Source organism: Diceros bicornis, chromosome 2 (assembly GCF_020826845.1).
Source record: "Diceros bicornis minor isolate mBicDic1 chromosome 2, mDicBic1.mat.cur, whole genome shotgun sequence".
NCBI classification, from domain to species: Eukaryota; Metazoa; Chordata; class Mammalia; order Perissodactyla; family Rhinocerotidae; genus Diceros; species Diceros bicornis.
In genome coordinates, this window is record NC_080741.1 from 92,641,204 (window position 1) to 92,654,587 (window position 13,384).

General features: G+C 37.5%; 1 protein-coding gene across 1 annotated transcript in view; it reads left to right on the forward strand.

The window, feature by feature from the left end:
* KBTBD12 (kelch repeat and BTB domain containing 12) overlaps positions 1 to 13,384 on the forward strand; it is a 116,430-nt gene that overhangs the window by 38,560 nt on the left and 64,486 nt on the right. Inside the window, exon 4 of the mRNA XM_058566906.1 lies at positions 2,093 to 2,243. Coding sequence (XP_058422889.1) covers positions 2,093 to 2,243 — 151 coding nt within the window. The remainder of the gene's footprint in view (positions 1 to 2,092; positions 2,244 to 13,384) is intronic.

Genomic DNA, 13,384 nt, shown 5'->3' on the forward strand with positions numbered 1-13,384 from the left:
CATGGCTATGCTGAGTCTGGCTGCTATGTTGAAAAATGTTGTAGTTGTTAAATGTTAAAAGAGTATGGCTTCTTACATTTTGGTAAAATGCCATTTGTTTTATAGAACATTAAACTTAAGATTTTAAAGTGTTAAAGCAGTTTAGGAGAATGAATTTTAAAGTGTGTTATTCATAGACATGACTTCATTCAGTATTCATGCTATATTCTCCATAATCCTTCCCGTTCTTGCTAATTATGAAAGATGTTTATGCTGATGGATTATTTGTAGGGAGCATCTAAGTAGGAGGCAGAGAAGCTGGATCCTCATCCCACTTCTGTCTGCTTAATAGCTATGTGACCTGAGGCAAATAGCTCTTAGGTCTTTTCCACATTTTGAATTCTTACTCTAAGTACGAAGCCAGAATACTCATCCTGTCATGGCACAATCATTTCCACAAAAATATGTTGTGATTTTAAACACTTTATCTTTTTGCTGGGCATCAGCAGATAAAGAAACCAGAATACTGTTTGTATTGAAGCCCAGCAAAGTGATAGCCAGCCAAATTGAAATCAGTAGTGTGTGACCACAGTGGCCCTTTCTTTTCTCTTTGGGTGTCCCTCCCAATGCCTTGGAGCTCTCACACTAGTATCACTCCAGCTGCCTTCTACCCTGGCCATCCAGTCTTTCTAATAAAAATTAATCTTAGTAGCTCATTGCCTGTCCCCATGACGTAAAGTAAATTTATTTTTGCCTGTATGATTTCTTATTTCTCTAGGTTTGCTTCGTACGACTGATGCTTTTTGCATTCATTTCCTAAGCTTATAGCATATCATAGCATATGATACCTGTTTGTATAGCATATCTACCTGTTTTTAAAACTTAAACTTCACATTTAATACATTTTTTAATTTGTGCTATGTATCAAAAAGTAGTACTGACTTAATCACAGCTAGTATCTGAAACCTGATAAATTATTTGTAATTAAACTTTTTCAGAACTATCCATTACATTCTTAATTTTTCATGAATAAGCTCCAAAAACAACTTAGAAGCTTTTGTTTCACTAAAATAGAGATTAAATACTTAAATTAGATGGAAAATTAAAACAATAAAGTCAATATTTGTTAATTTATAGTGTCTTTAAACAGATGACATGTGAATATTTATTGTATAACGAAAGCTTTTGCTAGTCTGTACCTAATACAATATATTAAATTGCAAGATGATGTGAGTTGTGATTGCAACATAGTAATCGTAACTGTCAATGTATTTAAAGTACTTAACTAAAATTAATTGCATACAACTTTCGTAAGTATGGCAATTATTTGTGTTGAACACCTACATCCAAAACAAAAACAAAAGACATGTAAGCATCCTTAGCCTGAAGTCATAGAAGTTTCTGACACATTGTAGGAAAAAAACAATACTTCACCTGAAGTTTATTAGTAGGAGAAGCCACATACATCTGTGTAAGAATAAACAGTCATTCGATTTGTACTGTCTCTAGTCATTAAAAATATATATAAATAAAATATATAAAAATAACTGCAAGTAATTTATATTAATCCATATATCTTGAAAATTAAATTCAGACCATTCCTATATAGGTCATAATTATGGTGTAAAAATACTCTAATTACTAAAACACTAAAATGTTTTTGTAATTTTGTTCCATTTGGATTAGAAAAATATTATAAAGAAAAATACCTTATAAATTATTAAAATTAGTTTCTCAAATATTATTAAAATCTACCACTATAAAGTTTGGTAAAGTACAATTACACTTTAAATGCTGTTCAAGAAAACTTGGTTTCATTTTTAAGGCTTTGTAGTTGCTTCATTTTTTAAAAAACGCTATATTGTCTCATTGTTAAGATCACAGATTGTTTGCTGTAACACAACACCTTAGCCCCATTATTACAGAATATAGATTCTTCTGATATTGACAGTGTACTTATACCCGCAAGTCAAGGGATTTGGTGTGTTTGTATGAGTCACTACAGTTAACCTCTGTTTACCTCCTTGGCTGTCTGCTTTGATTAATTGCATTCTTATGCTCACAAAGATCGCCAAGTGGTATGTTATTACATTGGCTGTCATATTTTATACAGATGGATCTTCCTGATGAAGAACCTGATCGATTAAGCAACAAACTGTTGCAGTATGACCCCAATCAAGATCAGTGGACAGAGCGAGCACCCATGAAGTACTCTAAGTACCGATTCAGTACAGCTGTAGTCAACAGTGAGCTATATGTTTTGGGTAAGAGGAATCAGATTGCTAAAAGAGTATAACTACCTTTATTTTTCTCAGAAGTTTGCCTCAGTAAAAATGAAATATTCTCCATTCCTCTTGCGTCCTAGTTCAAATGTACACATAACTAGCCAAAATTTTTCTTTTGTTTCTTGTTTTCTAGAGCACAGTCAGATAAGATTAAATGAAAGTCCACTAACTTACTGAAAACAAAATTGTTTTATGGAATTTTCAAGTCCCTTGGAATGCAAGAATAGTAGTGATACATCCTTTTATATACTACCAAGTAAAATATTTTGAAATGAGAATAAGCCTTTGGCCACATTTACTCAGTGAAATGTGGGCTTTTGCAACCAACTGTGATTATGCTGATAGAAGAGAAAGCCACTATAGGTAAGACAATGCTACAGATTATGGCAATCCTCCTTGTTTTACCTCACCCACCAAATTTCTATAGAGGTGTTATCAAATAATATTTATCTGAAGGCGTTTTTAAAAAATTTCTTGAATATATGTGGTCTTGTACCAGCTAGTAGGGATTGGTGAAAGATTGGTTCATTTGCACAAGAGTGGGTAAAAAATTCTAGAACATCCCTTATATTCCCCTATCCTTTTTCACTCCTTGTTTTTTTCCTCTTTTATTAAGTCCTTTGCTCTTCCAAGCACATTCCATCTCCTTAACATCATTTTCTTTCACCTCCCCTCCCTCCCTCCCTATCACTTTCCTGTGAGTATGGGAAAGAATGAGGGTGAGATAAGGAGGCTTACTGGACTGGTAAAATGACAAGTATGCGAATATTCTTTATTTTATCCCATTAGCATTGGTGGCTAACTGGCAAAAACATGGGGAAGATGATGGCTAGCAAAGAGATGGCAAAGAAAAAACATGAAATATGGGCTGAAAGCAAACCTAGCATTTGAATAGTTTTTTTTGTTGTTGTTGTCTTTTACTAAAGAGAAGCCATTATCTCTTGGCTGCCTGCATAGCATGAAGCAAAATAATTAATGTACTCAAATATTAATAGTTTTATGATTTTAAGTACAAGAACATTATGCAACATTATGATACCTCAGTTATGAGACTCACTTGTAATTATAATTAAGTTTTTCCTCTGAATGTACATTTGTTACTCTGTTATGACCATATGCTGTGTCATAGGCCCAGAAAAGACAATATCTAAACTAGGATAGATTGCCTAGGATAGATGTATAACTCAGGGGAGTGAAGGGCTGATGTGCTAATTATATTCAAGTTGGAGGTAGTCAAGGGTGGGATAAAAGTGATGTATCAATTGAATAAAAAAGAGATTTCCCACTAGTGTGGAGCCACAACTAGTCTAGATGTGGAATAAAAATGATAATGTCTTTTTGGTAAATTATATGGGGAAAGGCATCTTAGAGACACCCTTTGGATATTACACTTCATGGCATGAACAAATATCCACTGAATGAATGAAAGGAGGTAGATTTTAAAGAACCTGTAAGATTTGGGTGGGTGAAATAGAGAAAAGAGTATGCTCCAGGAAAGAAGGTAGTTTGGAGAGGCAGGGAAGAGTAAGTGGGGAGAATGGCACAAGCAGAGGTTTGGAGGTGAGAATGAAGGTGGTAAGAGTGAAAGATGAAAGGAGAGTGAGTAAATGAGCCCACCAGGGTCCGAGAGTTGTGAGAGACAAAGTTGCATAGGTAAACTGGGAGTCAAATTATAAAGGCCTATGGATGAAGAATTAAGAGAATAATAGTAAATAGTGAGAAACTACACAGAAGCAACATGATTAAAGAATGTTTGGGCAATATTGGTGAGGTGAGAATATAAAGAACAGATCACAGGTGAGAAGAAACTGGGAGTGGAGAGACCATTTAGGAAGGCTGATGAAGTAGCTTAGAATCTGGTTTCTGGATATTCAGAACTGACCAGATTCATAATGACTCAAATTCTACCATCTTGTAAGATTTAATCCAAAAGAGTCAATGTCCCCAATTCTACTTAATTCCAAAATGTATTTATAAGCATTGAAATGGAATGAAGTTCAGTTGTTTAGGTATTTTTGTGGTAGTCTTAGTTCAGATTTAATTGTTCATTGTATGCATAGTTGGAATTTGGGCAAATACCGTATAGAACCCTAAAACCTTATCAGTTTCAATCACTCACACAGGTACCTTACAGTCATTTGTTAATTGTCTTAGCAAAAGCTCTGCTTTTGGGAATCTATATGTGCCCCTCTGTAATTGGGGTCACTGTCAGTTAGTATAACAATAAGCCCTCTTCTTAATACCTATAATGGATTTAATTCCTTACTGTCTCTTAGATAGGCTACAGGGTACCTCAAAAGAGCAGCCACTGAAATCTCTTTCACCATGGAAGCAGTATGGTAAAGTGGGGAAGGTACCACCTTTGGAATTGAGTAGATCTGGATTGAAATCCTGGCTCCACCATTTACTACCTGTATGTCCTTGGTCTGGTAAATCCTTTTTTGGCTAATACCAAAATTGGAATACCTACCTCTTGGAGTTAAGATTAAAATAATGTATGTAAAATTTCTACAATATAAGTGTTCAGATGTTGTTATAACTACTTTTTTTGAGCCCCTTTATGTTACAGATACTTTGCTGAATTCTTTGCATAAAGAATTTCATTTAATGGTCATAAATGAAAACTGACACAGTATTAACTCTCCTCTTTATGGCTGACTAGATATCTGGACTGATCCTCCCCCTGAAAATACCAAAAAATATTGGGTAAAATGTTTTTTAAATCTCCTGAAAGTCTTCTAAGATCTGTCATGGCAGTAAGAATTTAGCAGGCCAAAAGCTAAGTGAAAGCGGTAGGCTTCCAGCTATGGAGAAGTGAATGGGTCGATGTCCTTTCCCCAAAAAGCAAATATAAAACCAGACAGATTTGTCAAAAACAACCATTTCAGATCTCTAGAAATCAACCAAAGACAAACAAATTGAGAAGAGCTTAACTTTTCAAAACTGCTGAACTTGAAGTAAGTCTTCAGGCAGTCTGTGGCATTCTTCTCTGAGGCTGCCCCTATTCCCCATTTAGCCTGGTAGTTCTACCAGAGTGGGGCTAGCTATGAAAATTAGCATCTTTGTTTGCCAGAGGGGATTGGCTGACATATTTGGGAGTGGAGGGTGGAAAACCCATACTCACAGTGGCAAATGGGAAAAGCCTGCAGCTGTTTCCTAGCCATAGCTTTTAGTCCTGGTTGGGACAGCAGCAGACAAGAGAACTAGCTAGAAGTTTAACAGGGATCTTCCAGGGAAATCCTGAAAATGAGAGTCATAGAGGGGCTTGATAAATTTTCCACACATCCCTGGGGACTAGGGAAGCTGCACAAACATGCAGCCCCCAAAAGGGTACAAGCTCTTCACACATTCCTGGGTGACTGGGTGGCTGAGCACATGTACAAAGGAGATCTGAGAGGACCAGGCACAAAGTAAAAGTCATGGTAGACTTGAAAACTACCTGAACTTTGAATGCATTCCCCAACCCACACAGACCCACAAAGAGAGGGTGGAAGCCTTCTTGGTGTTTGAGTACAAACAGCTAGTCATTGACTAGCCACTAAATAATGAAGAAATAAGAGTAACCCCTAGGCTAAAAAATGAAAACGAGAATTTTCAAAAATTGAATAGAGACAGTGGCAAACCACAGAGAAGGGCAGATTAAATCCAACAGCGACAATGATGCAAAGCAGAAAAAAAAATACCCTCAGGGGAAAAAAATAAAATCAGAGTCAAAAGTTGCTATGATGTAGTATTTTAAATGTCTAGTTACTAACAAAAATTTACAACATATACAAAGGAAAAGAAACAGGTGGGAGTGGGAGGAGAGCATTCAATAAAAACTGTCTCTGAGTGGGCCCAAATGTTGGATATAGCAGGCATAGGCTTCAAAGTAGCTATTCAATATATGTTCAAAGAATTAGCAAAAACCATTTTTAAAGAATTAAAGAAAAATATGATGACAACGATGTCAAAAAGGAAATAGAAGTTATGTAAAAGAACCAAATGGAAATTCTAAAGTTGTAAAGTATAAAAACTCAAATGAAAAATGTACTAAATGAGCTCAAGAGCAGATTTGAGATGTCGAAAGAAAGAATCAGTCAACTTGAGATAGAGCAATAGAAATTACATAATCTGAAGAAAAGATGGGAAAAAATTGAGGAAAAATTAGCAGAGCCTCAGAGACATGTGGAATAACATTCAAGCCTACAGCATAGGTATAATGGGAATTCCAAAAGGAGGAGAGAGAAAGGAGCAGGAAAATTTTTTTCAAATAAATAATGGTCAAAAACTTCTCAAACTTGATGGAAAAACATTAATCTACAGATCCAAGAAGCTCATCAAACTCCCAGTAAGATAATTCACAGAGATCCTTAACTAAACACATCATGGACAAACTATTGAAAGACAGAAGAGTCTTAAAAGCAGCAAGAAAAATGACACATTTTATAGAGGGGAACAACAATATGCTCAACAGGTGACTTATCAGAAACGGTGGAGGCAAGAAGGCACTGGAATAACATATTCAAAGTGCTGCAAGAAAATAAATTCAAGGTGACATCAGCATCATGGCAGAGTGAGTTGTTCCCTTTGTCTCTCCCCTCTAAGTTATAATCAGTACAATATCCATAGACCAACAAAGGACTGTCTGCACAGCACAGCAGAACACCAGAGAGATCCGTACATCTATATATCTGAAGGTGGGTGGAGTGGACCTCCTGGACGTGGTGGAACCAGGGGAGCAGTGGGGGCAGCTCCTGAGACTGGAGGTTCCAGGAACTGCGGCCATGCCAGAGGCCCCGGGAACTGAGGTAACATCCATGAACAGAGACCTTGGAAGCCAGGCAGCCAGCCCTCCTGGAGGCATCAGGAATTACTGTGGGCCTGCAACCAGAGGCTCTGAGAACTGCAGTGATGCCTGTAACCCAGACCCCTCCCTCTCCCCCAGAGGCAGCACCTCTGGTGCTGGCCCTTCCAGCAGCAGGGGCTGCATCCAAGACCACAATACCCCCAGCAGTGGTGGCAGTGCCCGTGCCCTGAGGTTCTGAAATGCACCAGTGCCAGAGACCAGAGGCTGCAAGACCTGCAGCAGCACTCATGGCTCAGCTCCTACTCCTCCCTCAGGAGTGGCAGGTGGTGAACATGACATGAGGCTTCAGGAAACACAGTGGTGACTGTGACCCGGCCCCCTCCCCATCCCCCAGTGGGTCGCTTCCAATGCCTGCCCTTCGAGCACGGGGATTGCATCCAAGACTGTAGTACCCCTGGCAGCAGCAGCAGTGCTGTGATCTGATATTCCAGGAATCATGCTGGTGCGTGAGACTAGAGAGTGTAGGAGCCACAGTGGCACTTGCAGCTCAGTCCCTACCCCTCCCCCAGCAGTGGCACCTGGTACCTATGACCTGAGGCTTCAGGAACTGCAGTGGTGCCCACAACCCAGGCCCCTGGCAGTGATGGTGGTGCCTGTGACCTGAGGTTCCAGGAACTGGGCAGGTGCCAGAGACCAGAGGCATCTGGAACTCTGGCAGTGCTTGCAACCCAGATATCCCTCCCCCTGTGGTGATGGCGATATCACTCATGACCCTGGCCCACCCAACAGTGACAGCAACACCCACAAACCTGGTGTCCCTGGCAGTGGCGTTGCTGGCACCCCAGATAACCCAGGAGCAGCAGTGCCTGACTCTGCAGAGAGCCTGTGGAGAGCCAGGTAACAGTGATAGCAGAACCTATGACTCTGCTCCCCCCCAGCTGCAGAGACATCCACATCTTCACCACCACCTCCCCCCACATGTAGCAGCAGTGCCTGCAGACCCAACAAACCTGGATGTAGCAGAGATGCCCATGACCCCAAATCCCACCCTGCTTTCCCTCCCCCCACCACCACAGTGGGGGAACACACAACCCAGGCAACCCCAGAAGCGGCAGAGGTACTTGCAGCCCAGTGACCCCAGTGGCAGTGCCTGTAACTGCAATGACATCATAAGTAGCAAGGCACAAGCAACCTTGGGGGCACAAGCAACACAATGAGAGCATTGACACCACCTTTGACCAAGGCGTGGAAGGTGGAAAGCACAGACTCAAATACAGCCAGAAGCAGCTCAGAATCAAAGTAAACAAAGTCTCACTGAAATAAAAAAGGTGTTTGCTACCACAAATGTGCTGGCAGTGGAACAACTCATCAAGCACTATGAAGAACTATAGTCACATGGTAGCACAAAAAGAAAATGACAACTCTTCAGAAAACAAAATTGAAGTCACAGAAGATTGTGATCCAACTGACAGAGAATTCAAAATAGCTGTCATGAAGAAACTCAGTGAGCTACAGGAAAACTCAGGCAATTCAATATGCTCAGGAATAAAATTATTAGAAGGAGTACTTCACCAAAGAAATTAAAACTTTAAAAAAAAAAACAAATTCTGGAGCTGAAGAGCACAATAAATGAGATGAAGAATAAAGTAGAAAGCATTGAAAATAGAGCACACCATATGGAATAGAGAATTAGCAAGCTTGAAGATAGAAATCTAGAATGATTCAGGTAGAAGAGGAGAGAGAACTAAGGTTTTTTTTAATGGAGAAGTTCTATGAGAAATATCTGACTCAATTAGGAAAAGCAACATAAGGATAATGGGTATCGTAGAAGGAGAAGAGAGGGAGAAAGGAGCAGAGAGCTTATTTAAAGAAATAATAGCTGAGAACTTCCCAAATTGGATAAGGAACCGGGTATACAAGTATATGAAGTTAGTAGAACACCTAATTATCTCAATGCAAAAAGACCTTCTCCAAGGCACATTATATTAAAACTATCAGAAGTCAATGACAAAGAATATTAAGGGCAGTCAGGGAGATGAAAATAACTTAGAAAGGAACCCCTATTAGGCTATCAGCGCATTTCTCAGTAGAAACTCTACAGGTTAGGAGAGAGTGGAATGATATATTCAAAATACTGAAAGACAAAAACTATATATTTTTTTCATATATTCATATATATACATATATATTCAATATTCAAAATATTGAAAGATAAAAACTATCAGCCACAATATTCTATCCAGCAAAGTTATCTTTTAGATATGAATGGGAAATAAAGGCTTTCCCAGACAAACAAAAGCTGAAGGAGTTCATCACCACTAGACCTGCCTTACAAGAAATGTTGAAAGGAGCCCTCCTACCTGAAACAAAAAGGCAAAGGTACACAAAACTTTGAGTAAGGTGATAAATAGACAGAATCAGAAAATTGCAACTCTATATCAGAATAGGGTAGTAAACAATAAAGGCTAAAGGAAAAGAAAGCATTAAAAATAACTATAACCACTTCAATTTGGTAACAAACTTACAATACAAAAATAATTTGTAACAAGAAAAACATAGAAGGGAATAGGAAAAAGATGGAACCTGCATAAGCAAATGGAGATAAGTGGCTATCAGCAGAAAAAGGACTATCTCGTCTATGAGATCTTTTATACAAACCTCATGGTAACCACAAAACAAAAAATCAGAGCAGAGTTGCAAAACATGAAAAAGACGAAACAGAAACACATCATAGTAGATCAACAAACTGAAAAAGCAGACAGAAACACAAGGAAAAAGAAAACGTTTAACAGAAACACAGAACAACCAAAAAACAGGATAAAATGGCAGTATTAAGCCCTCATATGTCAATAATCATCCTAAATATAAATGGATTGAATTCACCAATCAAAAGACACAGAGTGGCTGGATAGATTAAAAAACAAGACCCAACAATACGCTGCCTCCAGGAGACCCATCTCAGACAAATATAGGCTCAGAGTGAAGGGATAGAAGGTGAAACTCCAAGCAAATGGCAAACAAAAGAAAGCTGGTGTAGCTATACTTATATCAGACAAAACAGACTTTAAGACAAAAAAGATAACAAGAGACAAAGATGGGCATTATATAATGATAAAGGGGACATTCCACCAAGAAGACATAACATTTATTAATATACATGCACCTAACATAGGAGCACCACAGTATATAAAGCAACTATTAACAGACCTAAAGGGAGAAATTGACAGCAACACAATAATAGTGGGGGACTTTAATACCCCACTAACATCAATGGATAGATCACCCAGACAGAGTAACAAGGAAATATTGGCATTAGAGGAAACACTAGATCAGATGGACTTAATAGATTTATATAGAACATTCCATCCAAAAGTAGAAGAATACACATTCTTCTCAAGTGCACATTGAACATTCTCAAAGATAGACCATACATTGAGAAACAAAAAATTCTCAATAAATTTAAGAAGATTAAAATCATATCAAGCATATTTTCTGACCACAATGGTATGAAACTAGAAATCAACTACAAGAAGAAACCTGGGGCAGTCACAAATATGTGGAGACTAAAGAACATGCTACTGAACAACTATCGGATCAATGAAGAAATCAAAGGAGAGATCAAAAAATACCTGAAAACAAATAAAAATGAAAACGCAACATACCAACCCCTATAGAATGCAGCAAAATGGTACTAAGAGGGAAATTTATAGCAATATAGGCCTACCTCAAGAAACAAGGAAAATATCAAATAAACAATCTGACACTACACCTAAAAGAACTAGAAAAAGAACAAAGCCCAAAGTCAGTAGAAGGAAGACAATAATAAAAATCAGAGCAGAAATAAACGAAATAGAGACTAAAAACACGATAGAAACGATCAATGAAACTAAGAGCTGGTTCTTTGAAAAGATAAACAAAACTGACAAACCCTTAGCCAGACTCAATAAGAAAAAAAGAGAGAAGACTCAAATAAAATCAGAAATGAAAGAGGAGAAACTACAATAGACACCATAGAAATACAAAGGATTATAAGAGAATACTATGAAAAGCTATACACCAATAAATTGGATAACCTAGAAGAAATGGATAAATTCTTAGAATCATACAACCCCCCAAAACTGAACCAAGAAGAAACAGAGAATCTGAATAGACCAACCACAAGAGACTGAAAGAGTAATCAAAAACCTCCCAAAAAACAAAAATCCAGGACCAGATGGCTTCTCTGGTGAATTCTACCAAACATTCAAAGATTTGGTACTTATCCTTCTCAAACTCTTACAGAGAATTGAAGAGTAGGGGACACTTCCAAACTCATTTTACACGGCCAACATAACCCTGATACCAAAACCAGACAAAGACAACACAAAAAAGGAAAATTACAGCCCAATATTGCTGATGAACATAGATCCAAAAGTCCTCAACAAAATTTAGCAAATCAAATACAACAATACATTAAAAGGATCATACACCACAATCAAGTGGGATTTATTCCAGGAATGCAGGGATGGTTCAACATCTGCAAATCAATCAATGTGATACACCACATTAAAAAAATGAAGAACAAGAATCACATGATCATCTCAATAGATGCAGAGAAAGCATTTGACAAGATCCAACATCCATTTATGACAAAAACTCTCAATAAAATGAGTATAGAAGGAAATAACCTCAACATAATAAAGGCCATATATGACAGACCCACAGCCAACATCATACTCAACAGTGAAAAACTGAAAGCCTTTCCTCTGAGAACATGAAGAAGACAAGGATGCCCACTCACATACTCTTATTCAACATACTATTGGAAGTCCTAGCCAGAGCAATTAGGCAAGAAAAAGAAATAAAAGGTACCCAAATTGGAAAGGAAGAAGTAAAACTCTCATTATTTGTGGATGACATGATTCTCTATATAGAGAACCCTAAGGAATCTACCAAAAAATTACTAGAAATAATCAAAAAATACAGCAAAGTTGTAGGGTACAAAATCAACACACAAAAATCAGTTGCATTTCTATACACTAATAACGAACTAGCAGAAAGAGAAGAAAACAATCACATTTACAATTGCAACAAAAAGAATAAAATACCTAGGAATAAATTTAACCAAAGAGGTGAAAGACCTATACACTGAAAACTATAAGACATTATTGAAATGTCTTTGATTTAAAGACAACATAAAGAAATGGAAAGATATTCCATGCTCATGGGTTGGAAGAATAAACATAGCTAAAATGTCCATATAACCTAAAGCAATCTACAGATTCAATGCAATCCCAATCAGAATCCCAACATTTTTCACAGAAATAGAACCAAGAACCCTAAAATTTATATGGAACAACAAAAGACCCTGAATAGCCAAAGCAATCCTGAGAATACAAGGACAAAGCTGAAAGTATCACACCCCCTGATATCAAAATATACTACAAAGCTATAGTCATCAAAACAGCATTGTACTGGCAGAAGAACAGACACACAGATCAATGGAACAGAATTGAGAGTGCAGAAGTAAAACCACACATCTATGGACAGCTAATTTTCCACAAAGAAGCCAAGAACATACCATGGAGAAAGGAAAGTCTCTTCAATAAATAGTGTTGGGGAAACTGGATAACCACATGCAGAAGAATGAAGTAGATCATTATCTTACACCGTACACAAAAATTAACTCAAAATGGGTTAAAGACTTGAATATAAGACCTGAAACCATAAAATCCCTAGAAGAAAACATAGGCAGTATGCTCCTTGACATCAGTCTTAGCAGTATCTTTTTGAATATCATGTCTCCTCAGGCAAGGGAAACAAAAGAAAAAATAAACAAACTACATAAAACTAAAAAGCATCTGTACAGCAAAGGAAACCATCAACAAAATGAAAAGACAACCTACCAATTGGGAGAGGATATTTGCAAATCATATATCTGACAAGGGATTAATTTCCAAAATATATATAGAACTCATACAACTCAACAATGAAGAAATGAACAACCCAATCAAAAAATGGGCAGAGGATATGAACAGACATTTTTCCAAAGAAGATATACGGATGGCCAACAGGCACATGAAAAGATGTTCAACATCACTAATTAGTGAAATGCAAATCAAAACTACAACGAGATATCACCTCAAACTCATCAGAATGGCTATTATTAAAAAGATAAGAAATAAGTGTTGGAGAAGACATGGAGAAAAAAGAACCCTTGTACACAGCTGGTGGGAATGTAAATTGGGCAGCCACTATGGAAAATAGTATAGAGAGTCCTCAAAAAGTAAAAGTAGAAATACCATGTGATCCAGCTATTCCACCTCTGGGTATTTATCCAAAGAACATGAAA